General features: G+C 34.9%; 1 protein-coding gene across 17 annotated transcripts in view; it reads right to left on the reverse strand.

The window, feature by feature from the left end:
• NRXN1 (neurexin 1) overlaps nt 1-18,947 on the reverse strand; it is a 1,113,124-nt gene that overhangs the window by 585,807 nt on the left and 508,370 nt on the right. For 10 of the 17 annotated variants that reach the window (XM_024753585.1, XM_024753575.1, XM_024753571.1 and 7 more), the window contains 2 exons: nt 17,234-17,437; nt 14,663-14,689 (listed from right to left, as the gene is read on the reverse strand). In XM_024753585.1, coding sequence (XP_024609353.1) covers nt 14,663-14,689; nt 17,234-17,437 — 231 coding nt within the window. The remainder of the gene's footprint in view (nt 1-14,662; nt 14,690-17,233; nt 17,438-18,947) is intronic. The other 7 variants (XM_024753584.1, XM_024753583.1, XM_024753579.1 and 4 more) reach the window with 1 other exon arrangement.

Genomic DNA, 18,947 nt, shown 5'->3' on the forward strand with positions numbered 1-18,947 from the left:
GAAGTTGCTCTGCTGTTAAAGAAGCAGGCTAGCTTGTCCCCCAAGGCATCACCCAGAACCTCTGGATTCTGCAGAACCCTCTAGGGGGCTCATTTCTCCCTTTAGGAAAGTGATGAGTTTCTTTATCAGAAAACTCCAGCAAGAGCTTTTAAAAAACATTTCCAAGTAACCCTTTGCTCTTTAAAGTCAGATTTAAAAATACAGATTTTCTTCACTTACAAATTAAAAAAACTTTTTCTAGGACATCATTTATTATACATATCAAGGTCCAGAGTTATTCAAAGCTACCCTTTTTAGTCTATCTGCATTATCAGCCCTTTAGCATGCATTTTCAACACTCCTTTATTACAAAGTCCAAGTTTATAAGCTCTCTCTTGAAGATTTTATAGGCCATATCCTCTTACGTCAAGTGAGTTACAGAACAGATTGCCTTTCCTTATTTCTATCCATCAGGAAACCAAGATTTAGGATTTGTGCTTAATTTCAGCAACTTGATTCTTTTCTTTCCTTTAAAAATACCCTCTGCATATTGACTCTTCTCCCTAATTATTTTAAATTATTTTTGCTAATCACTTTAAATTCTATTTGAAAGTATTTGGGCATAAGTCAATAAATGAATTTATTTAATGAAGAAAAGAATAGCTTCCAAGGGATGAAGTGATAATTAACCCAACTCCCCCATTTTACAGACAGCTTCATGGGAGGTTAGTTGAAATATATGTATATAACATCCTTGATGGATTTCAGGTTTGTTTGCAAGCGTATTTTTAATCTATTTTAATAGTTGTTTGTTTCTTATTATTTCACGAATATTTCAAATTTATTTCATATTCAAGATGTATATAATAGTAACTTTGGATCCTTTTGGGAAGAAAGCCTTGTGTGCAAATATCCTGTGAAGTACTTATATTGTTTTTTTTTTTGAATGTGAGGAAATAAACATTAAAGAGCAATAGAGGAGAATAAAACAAAGCTAAGAGATCTAAGAAGCAATGTGATCAAAGATGTCTAACAGACTAAAATGACAGCTGTCCCTAGAGTTGAAAGATGGATGTAGCTTGGGAAAATCAAACCCAAACCAATTATATTTTTATTTTTAAAACTTTTAGACTTGAGTGCCACAAAGCTGAGACTCATTACGTACCCTTTAGGTAGCTATCTCCCTCTACTGGTATATTTTAAAGATGCTAACTACATAAATGAACCATCTGTATCAGGTACCCTAATCTCTCACTATAGTTCAAACTAGTTGGTTCTAGCTTCCTTTTCGTCGCCTTAAACATCAGATGTAAGTAATTTCTATTTTATAACTATCTAGTGATTTGAGTAGCTAATCTGTTTACTCAATTAAGCCATTTAAGCACAGGGATTCGAATGGGTACTTCTGCAAAGCCACAACCCAGCAAACTGCATAGATAATAGGCAGGTAGGAATCCATTTAGTTTGCCTTCTAGAAATGATCTATCTCCATTTTATTAAGAACAGGTTGTGTCTTTTCAACCACAGCTATGTGGGCTAAAGATGGGCATCACATGAAAGTGGATCCTAAAGTTTCCAAAGTTCTTCTATAAATTAAAAAAGAAAAGATTGGCATTGCCTTATGCATATAAATTGGTTCTATCTTTATACATAACTGTTCAATGTTTTTTGATCATTAAACTGCCTATAGCACCCAGCAATTGAATTAGAAATTACAGCACCATACATCTTAGAATTATGGAATTTTGAAATCGAATTGTCCATACTATATCTGTTGTTTGTCCCATTTAACTAGTCTTATTCATTCTGGGTTATGTGGCACCCATATCCTACTAATTTAGTTTAAAAATTATTTTGTACCAAACACTGATGGCACAAGCATTGGGAATGCCCCAACTTAGATTTTCGAGGAGCTTTCTCGAAAAAAAGATGTAATAGATCTAATTCTAATAGATCTAATAGGGGTCAAAACACTTCTGCAATGGACCCAATAGTAAATATATTTGGCTTTGCAGAACGTGGTTGTCATGGCAATTACTCAACATTGCTATTGTAGTGCAAAAGCAGCCATAGACTATATGTAAACAAACGTGTGTGGCTTTGTTTCAATAAAACTTTTTAAAAACAGGCAGCCAACTTGTACTTTTCAGGTCTCTGTAAGATACACATAAATAAATAGACAATTTAAATTCCCTTTTCTCCTGAATCTTTACGTTGAATATTAAAGAAATAAGTAATGGAAAAATAATCAAGAGCTTAAGAGTCAGGAGACCTAAGTTTTAGATTCACTGTTACCATTAAATCCAACATAAGCTTAATTATGCTAACTTAGTCTAATTCTTCTCCTGCTCTTGGTCTGAGTTTTCTTATCCGTAAAACAACAACAACAACAAAAACTAAAAACAATTTTAAAAGGCTGTAAATGGCATAAACCAATTGCAAAGTTCCTCTACTTCTAAAATGTAATCACCTTTCCTGTTCTACAAATTTAGAATGGCAGCCTTCATTAAAATGCATGACATTTGTGTGTATATATAAAATTAGGTGTCTTATCTATATCAACTTTTCCGAGTACTACGAAGCTTTATTTGGCAATTGACTTTGAGAACTACAGCCTCCAGTGGGAGGCAGGACCTGGTGGGAAGCTGGAAACAAGCCTTGTCATTGTGACAATAATAGGAAGAGAGAAAAGCCAGGAGAAACAGAAGAGCCACCACTGCTGGTTGCCTGAGCTATGGCTCTTGGCAAGAGCACTTATGCCCATAAATGACAGGAGGATGTGTTCCTCAGGTTGTAATTATGATACCTTCAGCCTGCTATTTGACTTTGCCATTAGTTTCTGACTTTAAAATAATTACTTTAAAAAACAGCCAGACCTCTGCTTGAAAAACAAGCAAACAAACAAACAAACTAAAACCTAAGGAGAGTAATTCCTCATTAAATGTTTCTGTTTTATCTTTCTCAGTTTTTAGATACTGGGCTGGGAGCAGAATTCTTTTGTTTTTATTTCTCACATGAATCAGCTAGGAGAGTTAATTACCAATTAAAATTAGAAACATGTAAAGGGCACTTCCAGATTCCTCTTTGATATTCACTAACCTTACTAGGGGAAGGACCAATTAAAGAGTCTGTGAGCCCAGTGCAAAATGAAGACATGGGACCCTTGTTCAAAATGAAGCATTTCAGGACAGTGGTAGCAGAGCATTAATGCAAGCACAGGCCCTTCAAAGCACAGAGCCCTGGGTGACTGCACAAATTGCACGCTGTTTGAGCCACCCCTAATTAAGAGTCTAAGTTTTGTGCTTATTTATTTTTAAAGTTTCCTTTAGTTAGCTCTATATTCAGGAATGTGCAGACAAGACTTCATTTATCAATGTAAGATAAACGGTTGGGTCACCTTCCCCATACTGTCTGTCCTTAATGACAAGGCCTCTGGGGTATCAGAGAAGCTGTCTGTCTCAGAGCTGTCTTGCTGGCCAGGTCTGGTGCCAGTCATGACCTTGGACTGACTAATCACCCTAACAGCCATGAAATTGAGGTACTAGCCCAGCCACCTAACTCCTCCCTCTTTAACCCTCCTTAAGCTCTCCTCAATTTAGCTACGGAGACACCCTTGGGAACTATTCAGTGTTTTTATAAATAGCTATTTGCCTTTACTGTATAGGCAAAGAGACATGTATAGAGTCCTAAGAACAAACAAATTCTTTTATACTAAAAATATTAGAAATATCCCTCCCTGGAACTTCCCTGGTGGTTCAATAGTTAAGACTCTGTGCTTCCACTACAGGGGGCACAGGTTCGATCCCTGGTCGGGGAACTAAGATCCCACATGCAGCAAGGCCTGGACAAAAAAAAAAAAAAAAGAACTATCCCTCCCTAATTAAAAAGTACTTTGAGCAAATAATATAAAGTTAGACATTAAGCTTGGAGATGAGGGTTTTTCAAAAATGAACAGTAACAGAAGAAAGACATTTTGTAAACTTTTAAAAACCACTGGAGAAATGAAATAGTCACATGCTAGTTAATTACATTGTATTTGCTTTGATAGGATTGCTACTTAAATCTTTCTGGAATGTGTATATCTTGGTCTGGTGCATATGTTCTGGATTCACAGATTATCCGAGTTTTTATCCTAGTTCCATGAGTTATTAGCTGTGTGACCTTGGGTAAAATATATAAGGTCTCTGTGCCTCAGTATTCCTATCTGTAAAATAAGCTAATAATAGAAATATTTTACAATATAAATTTAAGGCATTTTAATTATTTAAAACAATGCCTGGTACATGGTTCACCCTCAATTATAGTAACGGTAATATTATTATCAGTATTATACGGCCATTATTATTGTTATCTTCCCCTAAATGGGTTTAAAACCTCAGAGAGAATATCTTATGTCCTATCATTCAGTGCCTTGAACCTAAAAGCCATTCACTAATTATTCATTGAATGGGTGTATCTGTTTAGATTTTGTGAGATTTTTTTTTGTGGTAGATGAAATACCTCTTGATATTGAATTAAGTCAAATAGTTAATGAAAAGTAACTCCATTAACTTTTAATGCCTATCTTCACTAAGAAGTGTCAATAATAAAGTTTCATCCCTCTGTTTTTATATTTGGCAGCATGAAATCTGATAAGTCAAATAACTGGAGAACTTGGGTAACTCAGTTATCTGGCTAATTATTTAGACAGCTTCATTGTTTACTTCCATTGAAAATTAATTTAATGATGTGTAGAGCCTAGGAGAGCAAAATTACCCAAGGCCTGCAGTCAGTAATTTCCAAATGCAAAGAGACTAGTTGGCTTAGGAATTGGAGGATTCAAGGCTTAATGAGTATTTAATTATAAGAAAACACGGATCTTATCTGCAAGAGGCTCTGACCTTGGAGAGCTGCTGGAAATACCCTACAAAGATTCCTCTGCCATTTTCCTAACTCATACTAACCCTTTTCCATCATCTACAAAATAAAATTCACTATATATAGCTGCCTCACCTCCTGTTTCATTTCTGGCTACATATCATAGCTCTAGGCAAGTGAATAAACAAGGTTCAAATGATCTACTAAGAAACATTTAGCCTTTACATACAGCTTTGATATTGATTGTACCCATTTATGACAGATCAGGATAAATATCTCTGATGCAATTCATTTTGATGTAAAAAATGTACATTTTAAGAAATATAATTACCTTTTAAGAATATAATTATATTTACAACACAGTAAAAATGAACACAAATTATATAAACATATTGCTAAAAGAATGTTTCAAAAGAGGTTTCTTTAAATCTAATCTAGCTCAAATGACTGGTTTGGGAAGAAGCATAATAAAACAAACCTATTATAATGAAAGGAAAAATGTGGACTGTGACTTTATTTTAAGGAAAAAAGGTCATTTCCAAGAAATGCTTATCACATAATAGGATAGCTTGCAAGTATAAAATTAAGTACTAAATACTTAATGTGATTTTAATAAAGCATTTTAAACTGAAAGTATACTCAACGTTGGCGTAACATGAAAAGGATTATATTGACACTTACTTAAACATGTCTTATGTAATACCTACACAATGCCAAGCTATCTGAATGAAAAAAGTGAAAAAGTATACAGATACTGAGCATTTGGAAATTTACAAATATTCAATTTGACATTCCATAAACAAAGCCATGGATTATAGTCACAAATGCAAAGATTTTTAAATTAAATATATGATTTCTCATCCAAACACATTGTAATAGCTACAGAATTCATTTTAATGAGATGATCAAGAAGACTGTACAGTTCTGTAAAATTCAAGGAACAATGGCTTTACCCATGTGTTACTATAAGTGCATTAGAATATCATTAAATGAGAGTCCTTCAATATTTTGGGGGGTATTCTTGTAAAAACCTTCTCCCCAAATAAGAAGCATATTAGAAAAAAAAAAAGTAAGTTTCTGGCTTTGTTAAGTTTATTTGTCCCCTTCTTTTCATTTCACAAGTAAGTCATATCAGTGTTTGAAACTCTAGCTTTCGGTATTTGTTGTAAACATTACGACCAACTTTTTTTTTTTTTAAGAAAATGCATTCTAAGGCATATGATAAGTGATAGTTTGTCTTTAGAATTTTTGAACTGTAGCATCTCATTTGTTTTGATCTTTTTTCTATTTTTTCCTCAGTGATTGCCCAAAGGAGGCTATGGACAAATAATACATGATAATTCATTCATTCATCATGTAAAAATTAGAATGATAATATAAAATTTTTTTTCATAGCATTGATATAATGATTTACTAAATTCTTTATTTTGGATTTTATTATTGCAATAACAAATAGTGCTAATTTAATTTTTTCCTTTATCATAATTAGCTTATTTATCAGGCTTACTTATAGTCACTAACTTGAGGGCTATGATTCTATTTGACTGTTTATTTTAGTAACTGGAAAAATATTGGGATTACTCCTTTGTTTGAAGTTGTTTTTGGATCAAAGTCTTCTGAAATGAATGACTTGCCTTACTAAACAGGAGGTATTCTAAGACGGTGCTTGCTCAACTATAGCAATGGCTCTCAGCAATTAAATCTTACACAAGATTAATTTGGTTAATCTCAGGAGACAGCGTTTGGAGGGTCCCTGGAGCTGGTCAACCAACTGCTAGAAGTAATGTTATATCTGTGTGCTTGTTCCTGGTCAGTCTTGCTATGGTGAGATTATGTTAGTTAGGCTTTCACTTTAGTGGGTTAGTGTCAATGATGATAACTTATACCAACACATCTAGAAGTATCTCTTCATTTATGGTTATTCCAATCTGGTTTGTTTCTCAAGATGTTGTTCACAGATGCTTCCAATCAGTTTTCATCTGATTGCTCTGAGGTCACTGATGAATCATCATAGAACTTATTTTTGTACATAAATGTTTTCTCCCTATTTTATCTTTCTTCAACTGGCTCAGTGACCTGGACCTGCTTGATGTCACTTCAGTATAAAATCTGAAATAAGCAATAGATCAGATTTTAAAATACTGCAGGTTATAGTCACATACCGGATCTAATGTTTACAGTATGTTGCTGAAGTAAAAGAACCTGTTGCAAAACATTTGCACACCATGACCCTATATTTTTAAAGATACACGGGTTACACATTTATTTCATTAGCACTATGCATAAAATATTTCAAGCCTATATTTAGTCTGATCTCCTGGGAAGGTGGGAGGGTGAAGAATTCTCACAACTGTATGAAAGATGCATTCAAAGAACAAATGACAACAAACAATCCAATATTAAGTACAATAAAAGTAATAGTAACTGAAATACTCTTAGAATTTCTTACTTTACCTTTGGGGAAACTGTTTTCATAATACACTTCTTATCCATCTTGCTCTTTGCTCCCATTGGTAACAAGTGAAAGAAATGGATAAGAGCTCTGAGCACAATGAATATTTCAATCTCCAAGTTTTTTGATGGTCCCATGCATTTCCCCCCTGATTTCAAGAGCCTTGCCCACTTGACTTACGTACCATATGTTTGCCAGTAACGTGTTGAAGAAATTGTAATCCGCAAGGGTATTTCACAGTTAAAGTCAAAACATTTTAAATCAGACAGCCTGGAAAAAAGATGTTTGCTGTTTGTGGAGAAAGCCTGCTGCTCCTACATCGCCTTGGAGGCGAGTATACTGTCCTGCTCTGAGGACAGCTGACTGGACCACCAGTGGGCATCTGCCCCCAAAGCTAAAATCTGGTCAGTGTCTTGTGAGGTGACATGATTTGAAATCTCTGCTCAACAGGACCGGTATAAGTAATGAATATACCGATTCTCTTTCTAGGGGAGTTTGAATACATAGCATACATTGAGTCAACAGCTGAAGGGGCAGCAAAAAGTCAAAAGACATGCACAGGAAGAGGCAGTGAATAGTAACCATGAGGTAGGAGACACCATGAGTAAACAGAAGACATGAAAATGTAGAAGCTATAATCAAGCAGAACCAAGTCAGTAGAGAAGAGAGGAAGCTAAATGGAAGCTCAGCTAGAAGGCTTATATTAACCATGTCTGACCTGTGGTTAAGTGGACAAAGCATCTTTTAAATTATGCATCCACTTTAGAAGGTAGCAGATGCATAATTCCTGTTTGGCAACTACATGAGGAATTGAGATCCACAATCATAGCATTTGTTTTCATATTCTCTGACAGGTAAGCAATTGACAAAGTGTAAATTGTTAGTGGCTTTCTTTTGAGGAAAATTAGGAATGCAAACATTCTTGAAAAAATTCTAATCTATATTTGTCTACACTGGTAAAACCAGTTACTTGACATGGCACCTTAGATCATCATTGAACATTAAGGCTGTCCAAAGGATTAGAGGCTATTTTAAACAGAAGTTCGTGAGTACTTTTTAGTCTTTCTGATCCTTTAGGATTAACTCTGTATGAACCTGAATCATTAAAGTCACATCAGTAAAAAGACAAAATGCTCCAAATACAAAAAAGAAATTATTGTTTCCTTTAAAATGAGTGAAATTCTAATCATACATCTTACAATGAGATTGACTAAATGTAAAAATAAAAAATCTTAATAATGGCTAGGAATGTCTAATTCATATTTTTACCTTCGATTTTCTGGATCAATGATAGCATGCTAAAATGCTACCTCCCTACCAAAGAAAAAACAAAACCAAAAAGAAACTCTAAGCTATGAAGGAAATGGCAAATGTTTAGAAACCAGCTCTCTCTAATAACACAATGAAAACCTCCAACCAACAGGTTGTGGTCTCACAATTTGTGACATTTTGTGGTATAAAAGAAAATTTCCTTTTCACAGAAGCCAAGGGGATATCAAATTCAGAATGTTTCTTCTGAAACTTTATAGGTTTTTCTGACAATTTCTACCTTGGCCATTGTTGTAATACTAACTCTCAACAATGAAAGAGAATTTGATGAATTTGGCCAATGCCAATCTGGAATTTTGTATTACTTTGAGCACACCCTTTTGCACTAGTAATAAGAAAATGCTTTACTGAATAAATTAATAATTGAGCATGATTTCAAGATGAATTCTTAACCTGCACAACAGAGCAATCTTTTAAAACACTTCAGCATTTTATATTTGCATATAAGCAATAAACCAATTAATTGTTCACTAAAATAGACCCAACTCTTCTACTTATCAAGCCCACACACTACAATTTTGCACAATCTATGTAGGCATTAAATGTGTACTCTTCTTTATAATTCTCATAAATTTTAGATATGGAGAATTCAAATGGGCTCTCCTTAAATTTTATTGCAATTTTGATATTTTTTTAAAGACTCACTGTCATGTGCCAATTCCCTTTGCCTGTTTTGGCTATTTGTTTTTCATCAGAAATCTACGGTCTCTATATTTTATATGTAATTTCTTTTAGATTTCTGTTAAAAATATTCATTCATAAACTGTCTCTTTTTCCTTTCTTTCATATATACTTTAAACTTTAAAAATGACAACAGCAGAAAACAAACAAAACTCCTCTTTTCTGCATGTATATATTCATCTTCCTTTATTCCTTGAGCAGTTCCTATCCTAGGTGGATGGACAGCACCAGTCACTGAGAGGCAATGATTGACAGAACTCTACAAATCAAGGGATGGTTATGTGGAGGCAGAGTCTCAGGCACCAGGCAGCTGCTCTGACCTGAATATTTGTTTCATGTTAACAACAGCCAGCCTCCAGAAATTTCCTCATATCTTTTTAAGTAGCCTGCCAAGTGGCAGCCTGATCAAAGCAATCTAATATGGCTTAAGTGCCACTGGTTGACATTTTGCAATCTTTTATTGCTTTCCATTTTTATCTACATAAAAAAATTGGTGATAACTAATATCCAGTTGATCTTTTCATTCTGGTAATAAAATGATAATACAAAGATCTTATTATCCACTCCAGACATCCATCATAGTACATTTTCCGATAACATATTACTCAGAGCATTTCTTCACTATCTCCAAATCAAAAGTGAGGTTAAGTACTTGGCCTTAGATTCCCTTTCTCTCCAATCCTTAGACAATGAACTACAAATAAAAGGAGCTGAACTTCAACCCTTGACACTTTGTCCACATTAATGTCATCTCCGATTTTGTTGTCTCTGTGTCTTAAATAAATCATTTTCTGTAAGAAGCCAAAAATAGTTGGAAGCTCTGCCTACTAAAATATATTTTTTCAACCCAGAGAGTTTTTATTCTTGTAAGAAAACAAGAGGAATGAGAACAGGAATAAACAACATTGGAAATGGAGAAGTAAGAAGAGTAAATCTTGGTAGGAAGGAAGAGCAGGTGGGCAGGAGAAGAGACGTGTAAGGATTAAAGAAACACAAATAAACAAGCAAAGTAAACATGAGAGAACATGGATTTATTAAAAGCCACTTTTTATGTGAATGCAGAGGTGGCCCCAAACTTTCCTGTGGGCAGGCAGGATATTCCATAATTATGTCATTGACTTATTAACTGGAAAAGACAAAAAAAAAAAAAAAAAAAAAAAAGGAAAGAAAACACTAACAAAAACAAAATCACAAAAACCTCCTTGCATCCACTACATCTTTAAAGTAGTTACTTATATGACAATTAGGACTCACCTACAGTTGATAGGAGCAAGTTTAGTTTTCAAATTTTCAATGTATTTAAACCTTCAGATTATAATACTAACAATTTGTAAGGTTACTAGAACAAGAGAGAAAGAAAAAACAAATGGGACTATTGAAGCAAGCAATACACTACCACGATGCCACATTATCAGAAAAAAATTATATAGAAATATATAGTCTAAAAAAAAAAAAAAAAGGAAATATATAGCCTAATGACTTTGGATGTACTGCTGGGAATTACCGGGCAGCAAATTTGAAATTGAGACTGTCTTGGTCACCCTATCTCAGGCTACATACTTTGGCAGACAAAGAGAATGCAGAATAAGACCAATGGCCTTTCTAATAGTGCTTACTACAGGCCCTACTAATAATGCATTTGAGAAAATTTCACAAGAGGTAGAAAATTTCTTTTGTGTTCTTTATAGTTTTTAAAAGTCTTAAGTCAATCAATACTCTGGACTAGGCAAGAGACTCTCATACAGTTACTTTCTGATGCAAACAATTCATGTCTCAGTCACGTAATACTATTCAGTCTGACTTGGCCTCTTTTGGTACTAACTTGGTAATGATTAGTTGGTATTTGTACACATTTCTATAATAATTATTTTTTGTAGAATCATCTGTAATTTGTCTTTTTTTCATTAATTCAAATAATTGATCTTTATGTCAAAAGGATGTGACTAGACAGTCCTTTTTCATCTACCTTTATTGAAATACCCTTCACTGTCCAGGGAAGACATTTATCTGCATTAAAAGATGCTGGTTCTTTTAGCAACTCCCATATAAAATGATTTTATGATGGTAGACTATGGTTCTCCATATTGGAGTTGACTGGGGAGGCAAGAATAATCTGATTGCCCTGGACAGAGGAGGATGGAGGGCCATGTCATAACACCCCTGTGTTCACCTTCCCATCTGTGAATCTGCAAATACTGACCTAATCTAACACCAAGCCGCAGATAACAAACATATTTTAGCAATGAAATAAGCTAATGGACATCAATGAACTGAGATTGGTCTGGGATTGTGTGCAGAGACATTCCATTTGTAATCGGAGAGATCAAAGCATACATTTTGACACTGACATGACCGCTATTCACAGAGACGGTTCTTTTTAAAAAGTACCCTTTCCACACATAAAAATCAGCTTTTGATTTTTAAATAAAAACAGCCTCTCTCCTTCCATTTAAAGATTCTTGACAGCTTTTCCTATGGGGCAGGGGGGGAAAGGTGGCAACAAAAAATCTGACAGAGATGGTCCCTGGAATTCAAATCAGCCCTTTCTCAAAAGGACCTTAACAAAAGGCTTCCCCCTGGCCTGTGCATGGAAGATTCCATTGCTGCATCTAAACTACTGACACAAGAAGGGCTGAAAAAGAAACGTATCTGCCATCTCCTAGTCCCAGAGGTCTGAATACATGCAATGCAGCTAGACCTTCCACCCTCCTCACTTACTACCTATTCTTCAGCAGCAAAGATTGGAGAGTCTGACGCTTTATATATTTTCTTTTCCGTATCAAGTAATATCTCCTTGTAAACTGAGGAAGGGAGGGTGGAGGGGTGAATGAGAAAGGATGGAGTGACTACAGGAAACAGCTGAGCAATTCTGAGTAAGTGTAGAGAAACTGGAGAAGATTTCCATTCAAAATTAATAATTTATAGAGTTTAATATTCATTCTCAATGCAAGATAATTTTTATGTTACAGTTTGTATACTTGCTGTGGAAATTCTCTTAAAGACATCAATTGAGGTATTCTTTATTAAGCTCAAAACACAGTTGATGTCTTAGGTATGGTATAATTTTTAGATGGTGGTGGCTGAAAGTTGTGATTTAGTAAATGTACATTTCAGTTTCAGACAGACTTATGGCTTACAGAGGATAAATGGAGTAAGTCAATCTTTCACTAAACTACAAGTTATACTGAGATACAAGTATTTTATTTATATTTTTTATTGGGTACAAAATGCAGTCCAGGTGGACAGCTCTGCTTATTTATCACTGTGAGTTAGATTTGCATTATTTGAAATGTAAATTCCTCCCTCCCCTCAAAGTTGAGTAATGACATGAATTCTAGATGGAACTTGGAGTTCTGGCTACATCTGCCCACTATTCCCCAAATAAAACAAAGGCAAAGGAAATGAAAACATTACCTGATCACTGAATGTGCTTTCCAGTGACTGCTGTCAAGTTAAGGCATTTGCAGTCCTGTCCGAGGTGTGCACTGAAAGCTCACAACCATTGGTTTAATCCAAGTAATTTAAGTGTAACACACACTCCTTAAAAAGGGAAAAAATCCACTAACCAGCAAAAACCTTTTTCCTCAAAGGTATTATTCTGTGAAATATCCAGAGAAAATACTATGCTTAATATCAGTCTTATAATAATAAGCCAAATGGAGAGAAGGAGCTAACAAGGGTAATTAGACTATAAACAAGTATTTTAAAAAACCATTGATAGAGCTGAGAACACAGAAGCACATTTGATGGGGTTAATTTCCATTAAATACTAGAGCTTATGTAGTTATATTTTGTAAATAAAAACCCATGCTTTATTGTATGCCTAATATAAATAAAATTATAGCAGAAGTCTAGAAAAATAGTTTCCTCACATGGATTTTCTAAGATCCAGGGAGAATCAAGAACATCTACGGCTGCACTGAGTCACAAATCTGGCTTTGGGAAAAGATTTTGTGAGTTGCTACTTTGTCTGCATCTATGCTCCAGAGCTGAAAGCAAACTGGACCATGGTATCAGACTTCTAAACCTGTGCTCCTTTTCAGAGAGTGTAGTAAAGATGCGGTTTGAGAAGAGATGATGTATACTTGAAAAATTCTACTTGTATTAGAGCTCTGAGAGATTAGTTCAGGAACTGTATTCTGTTTGAGATGATTTTTATGCCTGTATGATAGTATAATAATTTATTTTTTCATAAATCATGATTCAGTTACCTTTTTATTGCTATGTTTGGAAAGACTGGCTTTTATTCTGCTTTAATATGAATATTAAAATATTTTAAGACAAATCTGAGTTGTAAGAAGCACGGGTATTTGAAATAGCATGCATTTAATTAGATAAAGCTTCTTGTTTTTGTAAGTTGGAGACCGTCATTTTATTCCTCAGAGGATGACTTACTGACATTTGGAAACACAGCCAAAAGTTTTGGGAGTAGACTCCATCAACTCACATTCAGCATTTTCCAAGGATATAAAAAAAATGTTTTACTGACTATGACAGTGAAAGATTAGAAGCTTGTTAGAACCATTTTAGTTAAATAACTAACAACTTTGATATATTAGATGAGATTCCTCAATGTGGTCAGCACAACCTGGAAAAGAAAAACCTAAATATTTACGTAAAGAAATAAGTTTACACTTCAGATAATGCTACAACTCAAAATAAAATCACAGTCCTTACATCCTTTCAAGTTCTCTAGTCCAAATCAAAAAACTCAGTCCATGCATCTTTTCTAACTCATCATTTGGCATGCATATCACAGATTTGAAGGGTTTGGGTTATTTTTGCAGATATATGATTAGGATGTAAAAATTCATTATGTAAATAGTCATAATGTACAAGAAAAAACTCTTTAGATAAGTAATTTTCTGTATAAACATAAAACTTGGAAAAACACACATTTTCCAATGTAAAATTTTGGTTGAATTTAGAAGGGTTTAATAGTAACTTTCACATGAAAAGATTTTTTTTTTCTATATTTGAGTTAAGAGATAAAAACAGAAAGTGAAGGAAATAAGACCCCACAGTATTTTCTCCTAATTTGGTTGTGAAGAGAACTACTGGAGTCCAAGATCTGCCAAAATACAAATGCTATTTGCTTTATCCAAAGGTCTACAGAGACGTTTGCACCTTCTGTTACAAGATATTTGTCACCTCTTTTCCCACTTAGAGGTAGGAACTGAAGCAGGAAAGTCTTCAGCTGGACAGATTTCAAAATGAATTTTTACAACCCAGATGATGGACTGGTATACTTCAAAAGTGAATTCATGAGTTTTATAAACGCCTTTCTCTTGCTCTCTTTTTTTTCTTGACTAGCTACATCATAATGGAGGAATAACATTTTAAAAATTTTGAATAGGCACTTACTGGAATTACAGTTAATCCTGATACAATCTAGATGGGGAAGAATAGATGAAAAATGAAAATTTATCCTTCAAGGTAATAGCTGCAGACATCCAATAAAACACAGTCCACCCTTCCGGGGACAGACACATGCAAATATGGCCACTCCATATTGTTTATTCTTTACATCTAGAACCCAGATTCATTGTTATAAAACTGCACCATTGGAAACAACAATTAGAAGGTTTTTTAAAAAATGGCCAATTCAAACAAAGCTACATGGTGACAAATCTAAGTGAAATAAAGAATTGTTAACTGTCAAAGATGCTTGGCTTAGACTGGCTGCAGCTTTCTCCCCATCTGTGAAAGAACAAATCATTGTTTTCAATATAATAAAAAGTGCTCCGTCACAATGGGGTACAGTGCAAGCTCAGCTAGGCTCAGACATCTTGAACCTCCAAAATCTATTATCCCACAAAGGCCAACAGAATCCTATAGAATTGTCATGGTCAAATGGAGAGCTAGTTGAAATTATTCTCATTTCACCCTAATGTATTTATTATTATTATTATTTGCTTGGGCAAAAAAGGTAAGAGCCAGGTGTTAGCTGGATTCCGTGCCTTGTATTAATTGGAGGAAGAAAGAAACAACTGTTCCCTTTAGAAACTCTAGTGGCTAAGGAGCAGTGTCATTCTTCAGAGCACACACACCTATTCCTCTGTTAGGAGCTAACAATGTTATCTCTGCGTAGTAAGTCTCATGGTAACTACTGCTATTGATTTTCCTTTTCCTATACTTTCTTCTTATATAAAATCAGATTCCCTAACAGAATGTCTAATCTGGATAACACAGACTGTGATTATAAGGGTTATCTTTAAAGGATCATGTGGCATGTTTTATGTTTATATTATATATAGATAAATATTTGTTGGTTTTGTTTGTAGTATTTAATGCCTTTGGGGAACATGAAAAATACAAACCTAGATTCTGTTTCCATATAGCTGAGTTTGTCATGTGTCGTCAACCGCATCAGAAAAGTGGTTGCAAACAGCCAAGGATCAGCACCTACACAACTCTTTCCACAGAATGCTTTGCTGTTGGAAAATTCCCATGAGCGAGCATGTCCACCGCCCAGGGCTAACAGCCCCTTTACTGCAATTAGGCAATTTTGATTGACTTGTAGTAACCTATCATTGTCACTAGAGGGAACTCTAACAGAACTGTAAAAGAGTACTATGTGTTCTTTAGTAATCTTAAAAAAAAGTCTTATTATTGAACTTAATTTAACTAATATTAATTGATGCAATTGTATGCAATAAACTACCAATGAAGTAATTTTACATTGTATGAGCTACTATTCTGCCCAACATAATTTGAAGATGTATGTGGGGTTTTCACAAATGCCTTACCTCATCACATTTTACTACTCTTTTTGTAAATCTATGTAGTCTTGAATTTTATTTTTCTCTCTGTTTATTCATTATTGTGTGTACTCAGCACTTCCAGGAAATACAGTAAAACCTCATTAATTTATACTCCTATTATTTGGAGTTAATGATAATATTGAAATGTACTGGGCAGAATATTTGTAATCCTTCATTCGATACGAGTGGAGATCGCCTGAGAAAAATTAAACAAATTATGAAAGGCCAAGTTTGGGAAGAAAACTGATTTCAAGTAATTTACTATACAATGATGGCACAACTAACATGAAATAATGTGCTAATTATGGATAATTATTAACCACCCATTAACATCAGCCTAGTAAGACCTTTCCTTAAGATTTTTCCAGCTATTAATTTGTGTTTTTGAATGTAATTGAAAACAAAACTGCTTACAATTTTTTTTTCCTTACAATTTAGACTTTTTCTTAATTCAGCCTGGTCTTCCCCCAGATTTCATCCAGTTTGGTGAGGTTTTACTGTAGTGACTCTTTCTGAATGCTACAATTAAGCAGGAAAGCATTATTTTTCTGTAGAAGAGTCTGTGTCTTTAGTGTTCTCATGGCTGTTTGCTGAGGGCCGCAGACTTTGGGCATTGAAGGGTTGTGTATTGCTGTTTGATAGCAAAATATCACCACACAGTATTTCCAAACAGAAAAGATGGATTACCACAAAGGTAATTATTCAAAGGAGAAGCCCAAGGAGTAGAGAAAGAGCAACTGTTGATCTAGATCACTAAGTAGAAATTTGACATTTTATAGCATATGTTATCCAAGTAAAAGTTGGTGTATTTTTGTCTTATCTGAAAGGATTTCACCTATAACCAATCAGAGTGTCAGTCAATATAAAAGTAGGAAATTCAGTTTGAGGCATCGTTAAGCCTGAACATTTATACTTTCAATTAACCTCATTAATACATATGGCTTCCCTTTTAAGAACCCTCAGTGGTAGGAATCACAAAACAGTAAATTATGTTAATGAAATAGGAACAATAAAACGATGTCCCCCAAACCTAAATGAATTTAAATAATGGAGATGAGACCATTAAGTGTTTTAACTTTCCATGGCAAACAGGCTACTTGATAAATGTTTGCAGGCAAAACTGAACAAAAAGTGAAAAGTGTTAGTTCATTGGGGGAAGGCGAGTTGTTACCTAGATTGACCGTCAGTTTCACACGTCCTGCGTCCAGCTCCAGGCGGAGGGTGTCTGCTGAGTCTCTGGAGGTGGTTGCCATGAGAATGCCATATGCGCGTTGGGACCGAAACCGTAAGGATACATCCTCAGCCTCTGTGTGCATCACCAGCGGGAGCTGGATTTTCATAAACATACTCCCATCATAGCTCAGAACCGTTGCTTCTATAGATGGGAAATGAATATAAAAGCTCTTGGTCAGTTTAGTGCATTTATACTTTGAAAAGGAAAAGCATGACCTATTAAAGGTTTCCATATAGAACACAAGACACAAACTCAGCTCATCTTCTTCCGAAATGAGCAAAATTTTTTTTTAAACTAGAAAGAGGAGTCACAGGAGAGAGAACTTCCTCTGTGAAGTATATGCTAAAGTCCAGAAGCAGAGGTGGCTGCACTTCCCTTTCTGTACCCACAGCACTTTCTACGTATAGCATTCATCCTGTCAGATTATCCATGTTCATGTATGCATAGCCCTTCTCAACAGCAGACATCGTCTTTTTTGGTATAGCCATAGCGTGAGCCTGGCTTGAAGCACCAGCAACTGTATATGCACGTTTATATATGGTCAGGCCACTGATCAGCTCCGTGAAATTAAACTTGGCTCTGCATCGTTCACCTGCAAAATGAGAGGGTGCTACTAGAGCATCTCTAAGGCCTTTGCTTACCCAAAAAGCCCATGATTCTAAGAAAAGTTATATCATCATCTTTTTCATAATTTCTGCCCTAATACAATCAAAAAAGAAACATTAAAAATATGACTTAAATATAGGATTCAGGCCAACACTTTTCCAGAGGTGATGTTCAAAAACAGAAGAAAACAGAAGAAAAAATGATATTACCAAACAACAGGTAATGCTTCTTCTGAGTCATTATGGTTAACAAGGTAATTCATTTTTACAAAGACACAAACTGTAACTTCATTTGAAAGTTCATTTGCAGATAAGGGGTAACTTAAAGCATTATCTGTAAGCACCACCACGGTGTTCCGAAAAAATTAAGCTATCACCAAAAAGTCAATAACTATGTACCTGGGTAACATTGAGTAAGGATGGGGGTGGGACTGAGAAGCTTGTGTGGGTGTGTGCTACTAAAGGAAAATGGATTGCTTTAATGGGGAAGTTGCTTAATGCTGCATTAAACACATAGAGAAGCGAATAGCAAAACTGTTGATCTCAAACTGACTGTTTTAAGAAATAGCACCCCTTAATGTTAAACACCATATGGTTGTGGAACCCTGCAAAACAAGTATGAGTCATTTTGCTTTCCCATGGGTTCTGATAACGCAGAATACCATTTAATAAAAGAAAACCTACCTGAAATTAAAATAAACTAGGAAATTCTCATTATCTTGCCTATTTACAGCAATTAACTTTACTGATGAAACCATGCTTATTATGAAGACTGTATTTTGGAGTTGTGGTTTTGAAAGATTATCTTCCAAAAAGTCAGGAAAATCAAGTATTGCTTGTAACAGACTTTAATCATTAGTTATCTTCGTGGGACTGAATGCACATCCAGAACAGATAAGTGCCCAGGGCTCCAGAACTCCCTCCTTAGGGCCCTTCTCTTTTCTCTCTACCTCTTAAGGGATCTTGGTCAACTCACATGCTCACTCCCCCTAATACTTATTAACAGTCCTGACTTCTCTCCTGAGCCCCATCAAACATCCATCAGC

The sequence above is a fragment of the Neophocaena asiaeorientalis genome, unplaced genomic scaffold (assembly GCF_003031525.2).
Source record: "Neophocaena asiaeorientalis asiaeorientalis breed wild unplaced genomic scaffold, Neophocaena_asiaeorientalis_V1.1 scaffold171, whole genome shotgun sequence".
NCBI lineage: Eukaryota > Metazoa > Chordata > Mammalia > Artiodactyla > Phocoenidae > Neophocaena > Neophocaena asiaeorientalis.